The sequence below is a fragment of the Oxyura jamaicensis genome, chromosome 1, assembly GCF_011077185.1.
Source record: "Oxyura jamaicensis isolate SHBP4307 breed ruddy duck chromosome 1, BPBGC_Ojam_1.0, whole genome shotgun sequence".
In the NCBI taxonomy this organism is placed as follows: Eukaryota; Metazoa; Chordata; class Aves; order Anseriformes; family Anatidae; genus Oxyura; species Oxyura jamaicensis.
In genome coordinates this window covers 127,675,142-127,696,660 of record NC_048893.1, presented here as the reverse complement: position 1 = coordinate 127,696,660, position 21,519 = coordinate 127,675,142, and the positions used below count along the sequence as shown (strand labels likewise).

The following is a 21,519-nucleotide window of genomic DNA, read 5'->3' as shown; positions in this document are numbered from 1 at the left end:
CAAAATAAATAAATAAATAAATAAACCTTTTTCATTCACGATAAATTTTTCTGCCCAATATTCCTGCACCTCCCAGGTAGCTTCAGAACAGTATTTTTTACCCAACATCTTACCCAATGTAAGACAAAGACATATTCCTGCAAAGGGCAGAAATAAACAGAAATTACTGTGAAGCAACACTCATTATATCATTATCAGGTATCATTATAAGATTCACTCAAAAATTTCCATAACTACATGCATGTCTATATAGCATTTCTTGGGGATGTTGCTACTGCTGTGATATGGTTTGTAACAACCAGAAGGAAGTATCTAGCCAGGACTTTAGCAGAATATAGTCAAGGTGGCCCTTAACTCAGTAGAGCGACCAGCAGGACTGCACAGTGATGGAAAACTGGGAAGACCAGCAATGACAGTGGCACTGGAGGATGACAAAAACAATGTTCTTATAAGTTGTCCTGGTACTCACACCAATGGTCTGTAGCAGAAATCTAAGCTGAGAACACTACTCAGCACAAGAAGTACCATGCAAACCCCAGCTGGAAGGGATTTATCCCTGCAGCCAGCAGCTCTCCAGGTTGTGTTGATAAATTCATCAGCAGCACTGTCAGGTGTATTTGACTCACTGCAAGGCAATAACTGCTGTATCTTGTGAAAAAGCTTGGCAGAAGGTTAAAATCCTTCTCATACCCAGAGACCTAACTTACACTCAGCGTTCCAGGTTATGGAGCCTTCTGCTGAAAGCTTGGCTAATGGAAAGAAGCAACTGAATCTAGAGAAGTTGTACAGCTGTGTGGTTTGGGAAGATCATCAGTTAGATAGATGACAGGGCCATGCTTCCCACCTTTCTGTTTGTTAGAGGGGAAGTGTCTGCAGTAATATGCCCAACATCTAAAAAACAAAATCCTGGACAATATGTGTGAGCAGAAACTGAAGAGGCTCCAGAAATTTTGGGCAGTTATAGAGGCTAGCTCTGGGAGGAAAAAGTGCAATTTGTCAAGGACACAGGTCACAGATACATGAGAATCACTGAATGGTTTGGGTTGGAAGGGACCTTAAGGTCATCTGGTTCAACCCACAAGTTAGTATTGCCACTTGAATGGCAAAGGTGGTTGTGGCTAGGAAACAATTTGTTAGAGAGGAAATGTTTTGTGTGTGTGGAGAAAAAAGAAAAATGGAAACGAGCAAGTTAGCTGTAAGAAATGGAGAAGGCTGGCATATTGTCATTTGCAGATTGACCAGAACTATAAAAAGTTGTTTGGGCATACAGTTAAAAATGCACTTGCCAATTCCACAAAACACAAGCATTTGCTCCATAAAAAAATGGAAATTTTTAAACTTAGGAAGAAGAGATGCAAGTCACAGCATGGAAGACTATCTCCTCTGGGGCTGCGTATGGTGGAAACAATTTGCATGTTGGCTGATGGCAATGGATATTCCAACACAGAGTGTTTACCATGTTTCGCAGGGCACCAGAGTGTAGTGCTGTTATAATAAGAGGTACGACCCAGCAGCTGCATTCCTCATATGTTTTAATCCTATCGCCGTATAAAACCACATGTTATCATTTGCTCCACTGAGACTGCTCCAAGAAGCTAATTCTTCTCAAGTCTAATTTCACATCTCTCCATTCGGTTGAAACAAATGTTTCCTGGAACTATTTGAAGCTATTTAGGGAGTGCTGAGAGAGTTACTTGATCATTTACTTCTCTTGTCAGACAGCATGCTTTCTTCACCTTAACTCTTTTTCACTTACTCCCACTGACCAAACTCAAGTGCGCTGCCCAGCTGACAGAGCTCTGTATGATCATCGCACACATCTGCCTTAAGCAAGTCAGTATTTTCAACTCCTTGCTGCCTTTGAATTATGACCTCTGGAGTTTTATGAAAGAGTGAATGCATGGATGAGATACTGTAGAGGGGATATATATATATATAAAATATTTCCATCTCTGGCATAGAGGCCACTTGGGAAAATGGGAAAAGCTGGTAGTAGGGGGCTAAAAGCCATACTAGAGAGGTACTTCACTCTACCCAGCACAGTGCTAGGCCATCTGTAGCTAGGAAAAGTAGCTGAAATACACCTGTTGAATCACACTTCAGGGAGAGATGACATTGCTCCCCAAGCAGTGGGTTGCTCCTTGCAAGTCTCCTGTAACATCCTCTCAAACGTGTAATTTTCCTCTCTGGAGTGACCGGTAAGTGACTGCCATGCTCTCTGTGGGGTTCTTCAAATTGCTCTTTAAATGTGTGGTATTATTTCCTCAAAAAAATAGCTTCCAGTTCCTCAAGGGAACAGTAGGTAGTGGATGAATTGCTGAAAGTCTTGCTCTGGCAGCATCCACCCCAGAGACCTTGTTTTAATGCTTGAAAAGTACAGGCCTTCAGAGGATCCCTAGCAGTGTGCAGCAGCTGCCTGTCCATGCAACTGCAAGGAATTTGTACATGCAAGCCTTAAAGCGAAGCACCCCTCTGTAAAGCAGAAAGGGTGATGCTCTGAAATCTAAAATGCAAAATAAGCAGGGTTTGTCAAACACTTCTGACGTGGAAGACACTGTAACATGAACTAGAGTTACTGTGATATAATGGCAGATAAGATCTAACCAAACTTGCACTTACACAGGTGGGAAAAGAGGAAAGCAGAAAGTAAATAAAACAACCGTGCCTGCTTTCCCCCCACTCAGCCTCTCACAGAGCACACAGTCCAAGGGTGTACAGGGCACAGGGTGGGATGCCTGTGTGCCAGCACTCAGCATCTGCCGTTATTAAGCAATAAATTCCAAATACTACCCACTGAAAAAAGCCTTGAGCTAATGAGAGACTCCTTCCGTCTGGAGAGAAGTTGAGAACTGCAGAAGAAACTGTTTTCCTTTAACGAGGTAAAACCAAGAAGCTGAAGTGTCCCATATTAGCAAGAGATCTGCCTGCAGCCAGATACACAGCACAAAACTCCCTCATGTGGTCTTTGAAATACAGCTCTTCCCTCCTGAAAAGCTGAATCACAACTGACATCAAACAGCAAGATAAGCAAAAATCAATCATTTTTAGTCAGAGACATCAAAGGGGAAGGGAAAATTCCGACAGAAAAATCTAAACCTTTGTAGCGGGTATAGCTCACATAAACCTTTTACTAAAGCAGATACTACATTAACCAGCATAGCAGATGCCCAGCTTTTTCATTCTTAACGAAAAAAATCCAATACATTTTACTTTTTTTCTTCCAGAATAATCTATTTATTTATTTCCAGTTTTATGGGAAAACTCAGAGGTGGTCAAGTGAAAATTTCTGTTTGTATCTGTAAATGGGAGAAATTTTTGAAGGCTTTTTTTTTTTTTTTCAAAGTTTTGAAGAGCATGGCTCTCTTCATTTTATCTTTTTCCCCCCAAACTAGCAAGCTTTGCTGTAGTTGCGTATCAGAAATGGACATTGCTGCAATCTTCATCTCTGCAGCAATTCTCAAGTGTTTTGTCTAGTTCATTTTTCTTTATCTGCAGGAAAAAAATATATAATCTTATTTCTCTTAAGGGAATCTTACGGGAAACAATCCACAATCAAATACATCTCACTGTCATACTGTTAGAGCTTGTATTTATGGTTCGTTAAATTCTGGTACAAGTTGTTAAGCTTTTCTTCAGATTAGTGGAATAAGAAAGCGGGAGGGAAGAAATGAGTCATCACACACGTCCATGTTCTGTATCAGTGAATCACTGACACTCGTTGCATCACAGATGTCCCGTGCAGCAACCAGGGTAGCTCTGCTATGGTTAAATACGCATAAACTTGTATATACTTGTACATAAACAAACAAGAATGACATTTCCTTTTATTTTACGTAGCTGCATACACATATTCTCCTAATCTGAGTCTGGTATGGTTAATATGTATATCATTGGCTTTCTGAGGAATCCAGCTTCCACACTGATGAAACAAACATTTCAAAACCAATGCTGCATGTTCTGCAGCAAACATGCTGCAAAAGACTCGCTGCCTGACTCACAGACCTCAGCTTTTTGCTCGTTTAACATCAATACATCTCCATCAGTACATGCTCTAATCATATCTTGCTGTTCCTTTCAGAGTCACAACGAAATGCCATGTACGAACACACAGGAAATAAAGAAAATCACTCAGCAGAGCTCTTTTAAATGAATCATTTCAAAATATATATATATATTAGTCATTCTTCTACCACAAAAAGCAATCAGTATGGAGGCCTGACAACCCGCTCAGGAAAACAGTGTACTTTTCTAACTCCCAATCAATCCCTTCTCTCCCTATTCCCATATGTAAAACACAACATATAACAATTTCTTTGTTAAAAATAATAATAATAATAATAAAAAGGTCACATACACCTGCTAACTTTAGGGAAGGCTTTGCTTTACAAGCAAAGCTGGAGGCTACAGCATGACTCTGACGGCACAGGTGATATGAAAAAAAATACAAGGAATGGAACGCAAGGAGCTGAAAAAAGCTGAAAGAGCTTTTGATTAGAGGACCCCCAAAAAATAACTGGGCTGAGGTTTTGGTCACAAACAGGTTTTCTAGCTGAAACAGCAGCTACAAAGCAAGGAAGCCCACTGAAGCCTATGCTGGCTTTCTTCTGTCCATGCCCGTGCCTGCTGCCCATGGTGGGGCAGCCTCTCGCTGTCCCCACGCTGTTCCCCACCACCCATGCCAGGAGGGACCACAGACCTGGGGTGGGGATGAAAACATCAAACTGGAGACATGGGAAAACAGCGATAGGAAAATCCAAACTGTAGCAGAGGCACTGGTGAAACACTCACACACTGTCAGGTTGTATTTCACGTGCCTGCAGCTATAGCTCCAAATTAGTCTAATATGCACAGGCATCGAGTAGTGGCCCTTCAGCACCAGTTGGCTGGGGTGACAAAGGCTTCAGCTTGTCTGGGAGGATTCCGTTTTCCAAAATCTGGCTGGTGCTGATGCAGGCCAGCCTCTGACTAACCACGGTGTGGCTGTGAACCACGATGGATGCTGTCGCCCTCGCAACACAACAGAAACAGTAAGATTGCCAAATAATGCAAGTGCAAGTAATTTGATCTCTTTCCACCTGCCAAGCAATCAATTACTTGAAAAAATAACTTGTTTCTCAGCAGCTCGTGAGCAGATCTGAACAAACTCTCACCATGAGACCTGAGAGTGGACACAGGCTCCATTTTGACATCAGTTAAAAGCAGAGCATCAGTCAATGCTCTGCTTCAGTTCATTCATTACAGACAGAGGAAATGGTGAAGGATGAACTGAAGTTATTAAATCCAGGTGCTCCCTTCCACACACCCATGCTCCTTCACAGGTGCCTTCGTTGCTTCCAGTGACCAGCATGCAGCAAACCCCAGCATGCCCCTGCAGCCTCAGCAGCCTTTGCAGTACCAAATAATGCTCAGTACTATCCAGTAATGCCCAAGTAACACAAAGTTAGCAGGCAACAAGCAGAGTGCTGTGCATCTCTGTAGGCTGCAATACCAGCACAAATGTATTCAAAGAAATATGCAACTTGCCAAACTTCTTCCCTAGTTAACAACATTAACCCAAGGGCTTCCCAAGAATTTCAGGGCGGGTGGTCTACTGTGTGACTGTGTCTAACGAAACATACCTGACTGTTAAGTTCATACTTATATTTTATCAGTGATTCTAGGACAAATTCACTATGGATTAGATCTCAAGGTCCCAAAAATGTGCATTTAGGACTCACCAGAAAATAAATAAATAAATAAATCTCACATATTTCTAGTTTTCCTCCAGAAACCATTTTCTGGAGTTTAAGTACACAGGAATTTGTGAACTGAGCATTTTCTCCTGGGAAAAAATATACCATTAATAGTAAAATTGAATTTAAAATTTTCAACACATCGCATTTTCTCTTTTGTATATCAGAAATTATTAAGTAGATAAGAAAACATTTCAATATAAGAAAAAAACATTTTGATTTATCTTATTTTTTTTCAAACACCTGATTCATAAAAGATTGAGTTGCCTTAATTTTTACTCTGTCCAGAGATAAAATTATGTTTGAAATAATGCAATCTCATACATAACATGAACTGCATTCTCTGTACAATTTTTATGTGATATTAAAATACAGATATAAGTTTAATAACAGCAAGGAAGCAAAATGACTAGAGGAGAAAATAAAATGTAAGATATCGTTTTTAAAAAGAAATAAGAAAACAGCAAGACAATTACTGAATACAGAAAAGTGGTAAAATATTAATTTCTTCAGAAAATCAGTGTTTTGACTTCTTTTAATAGATTTTTTTTTCCTGTTGGTAGCTTCACATACTCCTTTCCTCCACTGGGTGGCATTACTACCTAGAGCTGCAACATTGGTCTACGGGAAAGTTGTCACTGTGAAGTTAAGGTCTCACGTACTTTATCGATCTGAATCGATAGAATTAAACTTATTTCCCGACGCAAACATCCAAACCAGTCTGCTGACATGAAAAACTGTCACTTTTTTTTTTTTTTTGCTAGATAATCATCTCCTCTGATAGTTTCAGAATGAAGACTGTTGTAAAACTACTATCTTACAGTTTAATTCAAGCTATTGATTTTGGCGATGTTGAATCACATATCTCTGCAAATAATTATTAAAGAAACATTAATGTATTAAAAACACATGATCACTATCTCTGAAGCAGAGAGAAATACAAAATAAAATTACGTATTAAATAACACAACTTGCAGGTCTAAAAGAGCATTTGATCTCTAGTAAAAATTAGTCTGTTTAAATGCCTAAGCAATTCCAATGAAGTGAAACACATGCTTACTACCTCAATGAAGTATCACCAAAAAAAAAAAAAAAAAGGCAAAACAAAACAAAAACCACATGAGAGTGGATGCAGGATGCAGGAGAGGGGAAAGTTATTTGGTCTTTACTACACATGAACAGGACACCTGGGCTCTGCACACCATCTCACAAATCCCACCACCAAATTGACACTTCTTTTTCCATCCATGTACCAAGTACCATGGTACTATGAATCTGCCCATTTCCTTCCAGTAAAGCCAAAGTGCGGGGACTGGGGAAAGAAGACACAAGCCCAAATTACATCTCAGTTGACTGAAAGGATGTAGTTGGTATGCCCACACAGATGGTAAGAAATACTTGCTGTCACAGTTCAGACAGCAACTCATCACCACTAGGAAATACATGGGGAACAGGAATAACATTCAACAGTCTCTCTTTTTTCAACCTTTACAATGTTAAAAAGCTGGAGGTCAGAAATAAAGAAATGAATCTAGAGTCATGCATTAAAACACATATATAAATATTGGCAGGTAAAGGGTTAGATACCTTACTGACAAGAGTTCTGATTTTTGAGCTGCATTTTAACTCCATTTGATCATAATGCTTAGGTCATGACCCCTTTCTCTTTGTTTTGTTATCCCATCCTTCTCAATGCTACCACTCCGGCTTTCTCCACTCTTTCACCCAGAAACACTGTTGATAATCCCTCAAACAGACAGTCTTCATGTGCACATAGCAGACCTAACTCACATTAGACTTTCATCCCTGAAGATCTAGCACACACTTTTGATAGGGCATACACTTACACTTTGGGCATATCACAAGTATTTTTTTGCAAAGTTTCGTTGTGTTATTTTTGCTTTTTGCTCCAGGTCTTACACTGGGCTTGAATGTCTTCACAACCACGAGTATGTGCATAGAGGAGTCTGCCCAGACTGAGCCTTCCAGAAAACGAAAACAAAGCCCAAACTTTCCTATTTCCCTCCCTGCCCAAAATAAAATATCCCTGGGGTAGCAACCATACTGTGTCTTCAGTAGTGTCCTCTTCAAGTAATGAGAATAAAATCTCCATCCCTCCTTCCTTCCTTTGGCTAGCACTTCTTATGTTGTACAGCACCTTGTTTCTTGTGCATTTACTACAGAAAAAAAAATAAAAATAAAAATAAAATAAAATAAAATAAAAAAATAAAATAAAATAATCAAAAATAAATAAATAAATAAATAAATAAATAAATAAACATTTGAAAGAGTTTCTAGCTCAGACTGACAGGCCTGAGTGTGCCCAAGCTGGCTCCCCGCCAACGATGTGCAGCCACCCATTTCTGCCCGGCCCCCCGTCTGCATGCATGACATGCAGGGCTGCCCACGCTCAGCCCTGTGCATGTGCACATGGAAGCTCAAGACACAATGCACAGTGGATTTCTACACCGCTGAATTAATGTAAACATTTAGTAAAAGAGAGTTTTCTCTGCAGAATGAGTTCATGGTATGAAGCTGTCTACCCACGGCTTCCTGTACTCTGGTATTCTCTCTACGAGCGCATACATTTCAGGCAAGAACTTGATCAAAGACACAAATTTGACTTTCCCTCACACTTGTATTTACAACCTCCCCACAGAAGCAAGAGTAAAATCATTCCTTCTCCTTTCATTGCCATTTAGCAGCCACATCTAACCTATTTTTGTCATTTGCACAGACTTGGGGATATTTTTTTTCTATTCAACCGTGGACTACTTTCTATAAATTGTGGTCTTTGTCCTCTAAGAGGAGGCTGGAATAGGAGGAATGCAATTTCTTCAGTAATGAAGTTTCTTTCAATACCAGAAAGTTACAGATTTTCTCTATGCCACCAAGGACAGAGTTATTTTCATATGATTAATGGTTATTCAAAAGTGACCGTAAGGATACAGGAATTTTTCTATTGTTGCCAAATCCAGTTTACCCTTTTGCTATATTTGCAACAGTTCATTCAGCCCCTCTCACCTAAAGCTACCATCTTCTCAGCTTTGCTAATTTAACAATTCATCCAGTCCCATCCTAGCCCAGCTTTATCAAGTAATACAGATTAATGCAAAAAGAGAGAGAGAGAGAAATGAAAGAAAGAAAATCTAACTGTTCTCTTTTTGCAGTCCATTAAAAAACAAAACAACAACAACAACAACAAAAAAAAAAACTTATTTTAGAGATCTGGAAAAAAAAATAACAGGTGGAAAAGCGTAAATGGCAGCTATGTAGGTCAAATGAGTCTCTGTAACTCAACTGGGTTTTCCATCAGACTGTACGAAGGTACTTTCTAAGTGTATAGGTTCATTTCTGTACACGTATTTGCATGTTGGTTTGGCCAACATACGTCTTCTTGCTTCTTACCATGTCAGACAACCATATCAGAGAAGCAATGCCAACTGAAGGACTTGTCCCTGTGCCTAGCAGTCAATGCCAAGAAGGTTTCTCCTCCCCACATCTCCCTCCCATCAGCATAGACCAGAACCTGTGTCCAGGCTGTGCTGCACCACGGGTGCCAGAGCACGCTCCTCGCCACACCAATGCAAACAACTCCACCCACCATGCTTGCAAAGATGTTGCTCATTATTTTAATGAATGTACAGAATGAGCAATTTTCAGCTCCATGGGCCACATGATGTACGAATTAGCTAGCAGGAAAAAAAATGTCTTGTTGAAGTAATTCATCTGCAGTTGTAACTGCGTGGTTTTGTCCAAGTAGCATACTTCTTGTCATCTCCAAGAAAGGCTGGATTTAAGAAGCACTCAGGCCAGTCATTCTGAGTTGCCTTTTCCTCACATGAGGGATTTGCAAATAATCCTGCAGTACTCTCGCGTCTCCAGATACACGGGCTGTGTACACACCAGAGAATTTGCACTGCTGTTAATCATGGTATTTTCTGAGCATTTTGTATGTAAAGTAGACTGGCAACAGAGCACTTCATACATTTTTAGATTTTTTTTCTTGCCAGTGTATAGCAAATCCCATCACATCTTTTTGGGTCAGTTAGAATATACAGGAGATGTATCCCACTTAGTAGAATACATCACTACCAGACTCTCTAGCAATTGTCCATCTCCATGCTAGTCCTCCTTCTAGAACAACTCAGAGCCACCTTCTCCACTTGTTTTGTATCCAATGTGTGAACCTCTGTGCTCAGCTGTAGGAGAGCTTACGACTCACAGAAGGCATAGTTGGAAAATCCTGACAGCCAGGATCAGTGACAGCTGAGCTCTTCCAGGGATGGCTACCTAACAAAGCTGAGAAATACAGACTAGGCAATCTAGTTCACTGCTTCATTATCCTTATTGTCAGGGAAATCCTGATGCTTAACCTGTCTCCCTTTCACTCTATTTTTTTTTTTTTTAATTTATTTTTTTGGTCTTTGCTGTGGACTAGGAGTATTATATTGACTCTTTGCCTGTGGACATGCTTATCAAATTTGGAGCATCTCTCCTGCATCTTCTTTTCTGTAAATTAAACAATCCCAGTTCTTTCAGACATTTTTTATACATTGCAGTCTGTGAACTTCTGGTTGATCATCGTTGATGTTTTCCTGGATTATCCAAAAACAGCCCACATTGCTCCTTATGAGAGATGCCCAAAAATGGACACGGTACTTTTCCTAAAGCCTCAGCAGAGCTAAGTGGAGCAGGCAGACTACTTTGCAAGTCTTGTATGCAGCACTCCTGTTTATACACACTGGCATGGTTTTTGCTTCCCATATAACACACGACACTGAATCAAGGATTAAATCTGAGTCAACAATAATCACTGCATCTTCCTCTGCAGAACTGCTGCATAACAACACATCCCTATTGTGGGGATTAGCTGATAACCAAATACAGTATTTTGCACTTGACTTGTATCTTATTTCAGACCTATCTGTTCAAAACAAATTAATTTTAATCCCATCCTTCAATGTTTACAAAGCAATTCCTATCTCAGTTTGGCAATGGCTTCACAGTGAATAAACTTAGTCTCTACTCCACTTTCCAAGTCATTAATAAAAAAAGTTAATTAATTTTGGACCATGACAGACGCCTGGCTTAGTATATAAGACTGACCTCTTGCCCAGCACATAATTCCCATTAATGCCGGTACAGACAGACATGCTGCCTACTGTGGTTATGGAGATACAGCATAACAATCTCCTACAGTTCCTAGGATTTTCAAGTCAATATGGAAATAAAGAACAAATCTATTCATTTTCCCCATTGTAGAAAATGAGCTCCTTTCAAATAAAAGCATTAGATTATTTTCCATCTCCTTCTATGTTTTTAATTAGTCTTTCCTTCAGTACATGATCAAAGTCTTCAGATCATACAGAAGCTCAGCTGATGAATCCATATTGCCTAGACCATATTGTTCTGTTATCAAATTTGGGTGCCACATTTCCTGCCTTGTGTTGTTCTAGGGATAGTCACCAACTTGACTGTCTTGACTTTCATTAAAAATAATTTTTGCCAGATCTACAGCTCCATGTACCATTTAAGAACATGGTAATAATCAGAGAAACACCCTCTGAATCACTCAGTTGAGCTGCCCTCCTGTTGTCCTATTTTCCTCTTCCAAGCCTAACTTCCATTAGTTCTATTTCCCTCAGTGGACATCACTGAAAGCTGAAGAATATTTTTCATTTGATCACTTTTGATTCTGTGGTCTGCCACCACTGCAGAGCAAATACATTCACTTGTTTTACTAAGCTGGACTTTTAAAATTCTTTTTACTATTGTCTGTTTTCTCTGATTTTTACACATTTCTTTAATGGTCCTTTTGTTCTTCTTTTTCCTGTTCTTTGTAGGAAACTCACTGCTTACTTCTAACCCCCTCAAAAAGTTCATTATTTGACTACAACATTTCTCCTCAGTTTGAAATACTACCAGTTCCTCCACCAAACCACGTACAAACCAGAATGGTTTCATTGGCTATGCAGTGACAAAGTCTCTTGCCATCACAACCACTAATGCCCAAACCTTTCCGTTACCACTTGTTCCTACCCCCATATCCAGTGGGATAACAAGAGCCATCAGTCTGGTAATGCTGAATGGACAGCACCAGCCAGAGGGATTTTCTGGCACAGGGACTGAGAGAATGAAGGATCTCCCCAGGCATATCTGCGAATGTGAAGCTCTGTAACCCTAAGTGTCCTTTTTGCTATGCCACTTACTGGCTTTTCCGCCCTACGTTTTAGACAACACACTAACACTTTTCCTTCAAGACCCATGCAGTCAGCTTTGTGCCTCTTACCCTGCTTGGACACAGTCCAGAAAATAAGACCGTGCCCCACCACCAAAATTCCAAAAGCAAAGGAGGAATTAGTATTAATGTTGGTTCTTTTACCCTCAGAACATCTTTTGCCCCACAAGTAACTTCTGAATATCTCTGTAAGAAAGCATAAAGCAGCAGCATTCATTCAGGATGGCAGCTGACCTCTCTCACCTTTCTGGCTAACGATGTCCTCATTTTCTAAGTGAGAAAAAATCACATGGAGAAGCTGAATCTCGAGCAAAGGCAGAAGAAGCACTTCTGTGGCATTCTCCAGCCAGCAGGAAAAGCTCCCAGCTCCCACATCCTGCACCCACAACAGCCCACAGCTGGCACAGCAGCAGGGAACAGCAACGTGAGTCAGTGCATAAATCCACCGGGTGCGCTGGAGAGACACCCTGTGACAATGGCCAAATCGGTCTGATCTGTGCTGCTCGGGCTGTGATCTCTCCAAAAAGTATGTCCCCCTATACACACACCAAGGTCAGTGCCCTACCGAAAGGATCCCAACAGGAGGACGGCTTCAAAACACGGCTGTTTGAAAAGCAAATTGCTTCAGACTCCAAAAGGATTTTCTCCAACAGCTGTCATAGGAACTGTCTGGGGGGCAGGAAACAAGCATTAGGTCATATCATGTGCTAAGAAAAAGTACAGAGGCTGGGGACTCTGGATTTACAAAGGTCTGACCCAGAGAATGAAGACAGTGAGAGCACTCTCTGTCTGTCCATCACCAGCAGGATCCTTTGTAAATAACAATCATTTTAGGATATTATTACTTAAAAGTGAAGTACATTTCTCAAGGATTCAGGCACTATAAGGGATGAGTCTGCAATGATTTTAAGGATCATCTTTCCTTTCTCAAGCCTCTTTTTGTTGAAGTGATGTAGCATTTCAGTGCCTTGCAATGCTATTTTTAGAAATTACCCACCTGTGATGATTTTCAAGGACTCTATAAACAGTCTTGACTTTTCAACCCCTTCAGCTTGTCATTTTGTGAAATGGATAAAAAAACATGGAGAAGTACCCCAGAGATCTGCAATTCTTCAGCACAAAATGCCCTTTTTATGAAGCTTTTATCTTATAAAGTATATCCATTTCAAGAAAATGTTCATTTCCTACTCAAACATCAGTTCTGATCATTATTTATAAAGATGCATTTTGCGGCTCTCTCAGAGCAAGATTTTCCTCTTTGCACTTTTCTAAATGAAGGCAGAACTGCTCAATGTTATCTGTAGGATATATATAGCAAACTTCCTTATCATGTCTTTTGACCTGTATCATTGGAAGTTTTCTTCTTAGATACCTAAAATTTAGTACCTCTGTTCTGAACAGCAAGAGCATGTATAAATACCGTGCTCTAACTAGCAGTATTTTCATGGACTCCCTTTTCTTACTGCAATTGCCCTTCTCCCTCACTCATTTTGTTAAATATTTTCTTTTTTCACAGTCACCCCAAATGTGGACACATCCATAGAAGACCAGTGCATGGAGGAAGGCCTTATGATCTCATCTCAATCTTTAACAACCTTGTTAAAAGTAAGATGGTCAGAATCGGATTCTGCTTGAGTTTCTTGGACTAATGAAACTCTTAGCTTAGCCTATGTAGTTGAAGCCACCTTCCCTCTTCAGTCATCTTCTGAAACCACATGTGACTGCAGCAGGAATGCAGGAAACCATACCTGACCAGGGAACAGCCTCGACAGTGCAGATGAGAAGGTAACAACCTCATTCAATCTCCCATCACATTTGTGTTCTACTACACACATGTTGCTCTTGGAAGGTGCAAATAACCAAAAATACTTTTAGGCACTTCAGACAAAACAATTGAAATGTTTCACTGATCAGTACCAGAAACTGAAGTCTTCAAAACATATTACAGGTATTGTATGTTCCTGCCTGCCTCCACTGAGTAGTAGATACGGTGCTGTACCTTGTTCTCTGGACAGTAAGTCTCCTGCAGCTACATTTGCTATAGATGCCACAGACAAAGTCACTTACAAAATCCTTTGTTAGAATCACAGAAACATAAAATCATGGAATGGTTTGGGTTTAAGGGACTTTAAAGACCATCTAAGTCCAACACTCTTGCCATGGGCAGGGACACCTCCCACCAGACCAGGCTGCCCAAAGCCCCATCCAACCTGGCCTTGAACACCTCCAGGGATGGGGCATCCACAGCTTCTCTGGGTAGCCTGTGCCAGGGCCTCACCACCTTCTGAGTAAATAATTTCTTCCTAATACCTATTCTAAATCTACCCTTTTTTAGTTTAAAGCCATTCCCCCTTGTCCTATCACTACACTCCCTGACCAAGAGTCCCTCCCCAGCTTTCCTGTAGGCCCCCTTTAGGCACTGGCAGGCCACTGTAAGGCCTCCCCAGAGCCTTCTCTCCTCCAGGCTGAACAACACCAACCCCCTCAGCCTGTGTTCATGGGAATCAGCCTGTCTTCATAGGACAGGACAAACTGATCTGAGAGGACACAGTGGTCCCCTCATCTAGCAAAACCATGGTCCCTTCAGCATGCAAAACAAGACCTCAAGGTTTCATATTAGGTTGCAGACAAGACGCCTTCCACCAAATATGATGGGACATTGTGGCTACCCCCTCTCTGAGCAGAATGACTGCAATAAATCCAAATGATGCTGTTTTAGCCAGGAGCTACCCTGTACAAAGAGTTCACTGAAGAGTGCCCTCGTTTAAAGACTTCCTATTCCTATGCAAACTCCATAGGTATTCTGAAAATAACACAAATAGCCAGCTTGTGGTGAGGTTCAAGAGAAGGTGAAATGCTTAAAGATGCAGAGCACCACATTCCTTTTAAGCATGGCATTTGATTCTTGCAAGAATAGGGTAAAAGCTGTCACATCAGCTAACCAAAGAGGGGACTTTATTGGAAGAAAAAGGCCATTTTCAAGCCAATCCTTACAGGCACGGTCCATGCCCCAGATAAAACACTGGGACCCTCACACCAGGGAGAAACTACTTATCACCACAACAGCTAATGGTTCTTTGGTATACACATCTCATATTCAAAGATTTATGGGGGCAATAAACTCTTAAGCAATTTATCCTTTGATGTTTGGCTCACAGTTCCCACTGGAATCATACGCACTATGGAAACTATGATAGATAATCTGCTAAAAAAGTGCATCTGTTTCTTACGCAATGTTTCCAGCATGAAACCAAGCTTGAACTTAATAGATGGGTCCTTCTAGTATGAGATCATTTGGGAGATTATTCTTCTCCCAGATGACCTCACATGCTTTTATATTTTCCATGAGCAAATCAGTGTTTACATTCAAGCTTCCTCTCTCTCTTCTTGATGGCAGTGGAAGCTGCAAGATTTTAAAATGTGATAAATTCTGTGTGAGAAAAAGTTTTCCTTGGTTTCAGAAACTTAGAGACTGTCATGATAGGTCACCTGTAAACATAAGGGATACCAGAAATCTGCTACAAAGAGTACAATTTTAGCATTGGCTTGTTTGTCACCAGAACTCAGAGTTAAAATTAGTATCAGCTCTTGAGAATAGATTCTGCAAACTAACATGGTAAAGTAAAGGGGTGATAGCAAGAGGTCTTGAATTATTTTCCACTGTGATTATATGATAAATGTGTGCTTTCAAGTCTCATCCATAATCTTTGCAAAAAGAAAAGGGTGAGTCTAAGCCTGGAAAAATTCCAGCTGTGTCCCTCTCGTATCCTTTCAGCGTCTCAGTTTAACAAAAACACCCACACATACACACGAAAGATCTACTTCCATACTAATAAGTAAAAGTACTTAGCAGCAATCTAAACTAGACTTCCTCCATGGATCAAGGAGATTTAATCACATTTAGCCCATGAGTTTAACGTTTGGTAATTTTCTTGCCAGCATCCTGCCATCATTAACATCAATATCTGTTTAGTGATGAAGTTCTTCTCCTAAGTGACCAAACTTCTAAGTTACAAAATGATGAAAGAGCTGCTCTTAAACCAGCCAACTTTTTGATTCCTAAAAATGCAAGGACATGACCTGATACCCCCTTTTTTCTGGTTGGTTGTTTGGTTTTTGGTTTTTGTTTGTTTGTTTTAAGAAAATTTGTTACAGTGAAAGTTCCTCAAAGATATGATTCCCTATCAAAGATTCCTCAAAGATATGGCGGTGTTGTAGTGTTCGTGCTTCCCCATCATTCTGTGCTCATCGAATGTTGTTTCTAGTGGAGCTGAAGCACCACTGCCAAACACCAAGATGGATTCAGGGTCCTATCTTTTTTTTCCTGAAAAGAGGAAAAGACGTTGGTGTCTTGCCTTTGCACCAGCATCCTACAGGGCTCTACCTGGGAAAAGGGCCCTCAGAGTGGGACTCCTTAGAAAACCGGGCAAGTAAGTCTACACAACATTCACCAGAAAAAAAAAAAAAAAAAGACCAGTGTCTCTCTGGAGCAGAATGGAGAAGATTTAAAGCACAGGGCCTAAATACAAAGGCCAGAGCACAACCCTGCGAGAGGTGAAATGGATGATTAATATTAATCCTGACCAGACTGTAGACTAGATGTGTTGATATTTTCTTGAAGAAAAGTGACTGTTCTGCACATATTCCAAAAGCAAGGGACATGCTTTATTTATTTTTGCCACTCTACAGGAAGAATTTGTTTTATTATCCCAAAGCCAGGGGACTAGCTTAAAGTTTCTAAATCAAGGAGAGAGTTTTGTGCAATACTAAAGATTAAAGGAAAAAAACAAACATCCCCTACCCCCCATCCCCCAAACCACCACCAGTCTGCAGCGATGCCTTTCCAATGCATTAACTCCTTTCCTGCCAGGTGTCCTGATGCTTCAGGGGATATAGCCCCAAACAAAACCAGAGGATAGCACCACAACTCATCTCCCTTTATAAATATCTGGGACTACCGAGTGAATTCCTTCATGGGAAAAACAGATTGGCAGCAGAACCCATGCTGTGGCCAAAAGCACAGACACTGTGACAGGTGATGACGGGATGAACAAGTGACAGCCAAAACAGATCTCACAGATCTGTAATTAGGTCTTTAATACTCAGCATCACTGATAGCATCTATACAGATCTTCTAATTTACTTAGAAGTACATCCTCAGTTAGGGCAACAAAAAGGCACAATAGATTTCTGAATTAAAGAATAAAACAGAACTGTAATACTTGCCTGCTTGAAGGCAAAGCATGATCTTTCCTAGAATACAAGGCATATAAAGACAGTCCCTGAAATGGAAACCATAAGCCTTTTCCTAGGAATTACAGAAAGCACGGGGGCTTCCTGGCATATTTTAGGCAGTGGACTTTTATCATATCCACCCACTTGAGAAAATCTAGTACTAGGAACTATCAAATGGGAAATATGTGGTATTTACACAAGGCATTACTGGAACACACATGAAAAAGCCAAGCCCAAAACATTCACTTGGATTTACTGCCATTTTTAAGAAGGCCTGTTCATGGGACTGACACATGGGTAGGACTGGCCTTAGCAAGCCTGATCCGGTGATGTTGATGTCTTTTATGGAAATAAATAAATAAATAAATAAATAAATAAAGGTATTTCCAGGGTACTGCTCATTTCATCCTTTAACAGGTAGATGAAGTGCTTGTTCTCTCCTTTGGGCTGACTGCAAAGAGGCACCAGGGTGGATAACTCCCGCATACATAGACATAGACATTGAAACATCTGGAGATAGACTTGATGAACCCATACTTGCCTATGTTAAGGAACAGGGAAAGGGCTTGAGATGAGAAGAGTAGCAACAGAGCATGCTGCAGACTGAGCCCCAGGGATGAGCTGTTTTCAGAGGGGCATATTTGGATGACAGGTCCTGCAATTAAGCCAGTGCATCCTGCTGGGACTGGAGAGGCAGACACACAACCAGAGTCACCATCTCCGACCCGTGACAGAAGAGCAGTACTGTTTTGGCCTGACAACACTAAAACTAGCACTTCATTCCCAAAATGAGCCCAAACATTGTCTGTCTGCTCCCATGTGGCAGAATACTTTGCCTTCTTCCATGGAAACCAAAGATTTTGCTGTGACCTTCCAAGCGGGTTACTCCCTACAACCTTATCTCAAAGACAGAGGCCTCCAGGGAGGAGAAAGGGTTCAGCAGGGGACACCACCAAAAACTTTGATATTTAATGGCTAAGGGATTCAGGCGTGACATTTCCTACTCCCAGTTCCATTTTGTCCCTTCATATTAAGGACTGGATTCAATCACCGACTTATTTTTGCAGGCATTTAATCATAATGAAAAGTAAACACGAAAAACTGGCAAGGAGACAAGCTCTGCAGCCTGACTCCTTCCTTACTCTACTACAACTCACTCCAGGGCAGCTCAGTTCAGCTGTGAAAACGCCAGTACCTACCCTGATACAATCCAGAAAACTGCAAGGCATCGCCCCCCCCCCCCCCCCCCCCCCCCCCCGCCTGGACAGCAATGAAGACAATTCGAAATTTAAGACAAGCACAAGGCACGATTGTCCTAAAATTACAAGTAGCTATGGGAAAATATTAGCAGATGCCATTTAAACAAAGCTCTTATCACCTTTGTCCTGCCAAAGGTCTTAGAATTACCCCGTTACCCTATCCTGAATATGCAGTGTTTTAAAAACACGGTTACTGCTTATCTGTTACCTGGGTCCAAATATTTTGTTTTCCTAAAAAGGTCTTGAGAAGCCAAACAAATCAACATAATTAAGTTTCTGTTGGAAGCTGGAAGGGATTTTAAGTTCAGGACAAACAGGGTTTCTCACATGACAGGAAAAAAAAGGAAGGAGAAGAATAAAATGTAACATCAGCATCTCCCTGGGAGGATCAGCATTTTCCCATCATGTCTGAGGCCAAAGTTCTTGCCAGTTCTTAATTTCAAGCTGTGCATTTTACAGAGTGAACTTAGAAAAGTCATTCTTATGAAGATGGTATGAACACGCAGGGAAGGATGAATTCACTTTAATCAGATGGATACTTATTATTGCTCTTGACCCAAACTCTGTTAAAATAAAAGAACCCCCTAAAATATTTTGATGATATTTTAGGGATTTCTAACACTGCATATTTGAAAAGTGAAGGGACCAGAAGCAGGAGAGATGATTTAAGAGTATTTGGTCTAAATAATTTGAAGCTAACAAGAAAGAGTGAAATGGAGCTGAACCACAACATATAAAATGCAAAAGACAATATCAAGATTTTGGTTTTCAGTCTAAATTCCTGTGAGATGGAGGAGAGCAAAACTGCGCAGAAATAGACTGCAACCAGAATCCAATAAAGACGTCAGCAAGAACCTCCTGTATGTCACTGCAAAGCTGAGAGTCCCAGCAAGACAGAGACACACTACTCACAGCCAGCAAGCTTGGCTTGCTGCAGAATCAGAGCATGGAGAACTGCATTTCCATACATCCATGCCCAAAAGGCTGCCACCACTAGGAAGGCAGATAAATATTTCCCCATTCTCTTAAGCTGTTCCCGGGGAAGCACAAGTGCTCGAGGAATCCCCCCTGCAGAGACTGGCAAAGGCAAAGCCACACCAGCACGTGCTGACCCCAACCAGCGCCATCCTCAGTGCCACCTACCTGGGCAGATCCTTCAGGCAGGCTGCTGGCAGAGAAGTCCTGTGCTGAAGACACGCTCCAAGCCCTTATAAGCAACCCTTTCCGCTGCCCTTCTTTTCACCTCCACTATGCCAGCGCAGGCAAGAATAAGGAGAGGCTGCATCCAACATCAATATGTATGTTGCCTCTGACGCAGCATGCAGTTTTGACTTTGACTGCCCTGCTTCAGCAGTACGCTCAAACACCCAGTATTAGTGGGTAATTTTTACTGGTGAAGTAGCTTTACAGTCATACCTAAGATTAACCAGCTCTTAAAAAACAAATAATAAAAATCACTATTCAATTCTGGAGACATGGTGATAATAAACTCTATTGGGAACAAAAAATGAGCCTGTTATCGGAAAGAGAGCTGAGCACAGATGCTGGATGAAACCCTGAGGATGCGAGTTATAAACACAGGCTATTGTTGACAGCAGTTTTCTCCATATCTGCATGAATTGGTCAAAAATACTCAAATCACAAGGTTCATTTGGCTCAAAAGTTTAAAAGTGTGATATGTTTTTTTGTGTGTGCAAATGCTTCCACAGAGTATTTTCCTGTTCTCTTTCCAGTTCTACATCTGCACTGCAAAAGAGGTTGCTACAAATATCACTGAGCAGTTATCACTAACCTTCACTTTCTATCTTCCCTCTCCCTGAAATTTGTCCTGTCAGGTGAGTGATTATTTGACTTCAAGCTGACTGAAAAGGTCTGCACTTAAATATTCAGGACTTCTCAAAGAGCTTCTGAATTAAGGGGAGAACTAACCCTGTCCTCAATGGAAGGTGACTTCTGCAGGTTGGCAGCAACAAACAGCAGAAGCTTTGATGTCAAAGATAAATCTGTCCCTGCCCCCCACCAAAAAATATATATGATAATAATAATAATAATAAAAATTAAAATAAAGCCTGAACAGTATTGAACAAGTGTTAAGTGAGAATACAGTCCCTGCTCTGTAAGACAAAGATCAGATCTGTGTGGTGATCTGCTACATGAACCCTATAATGAAAAAAGCATATTTCATAGATCCTAAATATTTCCATGCAAGCTTTCTTGACTTCAATTGCCTGAAGGACCAGAAATGACTATTATTAATGTGCTACACTTCCTTTAGCAAGAATAAATGTGCTCTGGTCCTTTCTGCATCTGGGTGGTGAAAACTTCCATCTTCTATCCGGCTTGTTTTAATGCACTTCTTTAGCCAGAAAAGCTTATCTGGAGACTCTTTTTTTTTTTTTTTTTTTTTTTTTATCCTGAGAATTTTACTGACTTCAGCTATCTTTAACTGAAATATATATATATATATATATATATATATTTTAATACAAAGAGTCTTTAATACAAATCTGTAATATTTAAAGAGAAATACTGATCCAAGACTGTTCAGAATCTTTATGAGCACAGAATCCCAAAAGAATATGTTATATGCTGCCAAAACAGGACCCCTCTGTCTTTTGGAAAAGACAAAAACAAAAACAAACCCACCACTTGGAACTTTTTACAGTTGCTATAGAATTAAACAAAAGGGCCTCTGCAACTGCAAGCAGCTAAAGCAAAGCATTCAGCAATACATAACAGCTAAACTCAAGCTCATCCTTCCTTCTTCCTGTTATTAAAAAGTTATGCACATGAGAATTATTTTATTGTGTGCTTCAGCAACTTGATGATAGTCATATAAAATTTATAAGCACTAATAAGATGACACATCGAGTTTATCCTCATGTTCAACATTAGTGTTGATGGGATCCATAAATGGGATGTAATAAAACTGAAACCGGTGACTCACCTTGGTTATCAAAAGCATGTGGGAAGGATAAAGGCTGAACTTTAATGCCATTACTAGCCAAATCCTGAACCTTCTCAGTAACTTTTGTTATTTAATGTAGGAAAC

At 40.6% G+C, this 21,519-nt stretch overlaps 1 protein-coding gene across 3 annotated transcripts in view; it reads right to left on the bottom strand.

Annotated features, from left to right (window-relative positions):
• The window catches only part of ARHGAP6 (Rho GTPase activating protein 6), a 317,893-nt gene that overhangs the window by 219,774 nt on the left and 76,600 nt on the right, over window positions 1-21,519 (bottom strand). The window contains exon 1 of one of the 3 annotated variants that reach the window (XM_035340979.1): window positions 7,798-7,923. The exons of the other annotated variants lie outside the window; for them this stretch is intronic. Coding sequence (XP_035196870.1) covers window positions 7,798-7,845 — 48 coding nt within the window. The 5' untranslated portion in view covers window positions 7,846-7,923. Of the gene's footprint in view, window positions 1-7,797; window positions 7,924-21,519 lie in introns of those variants that run through there. 3 annotated transcript variants of the gene reach the window in all.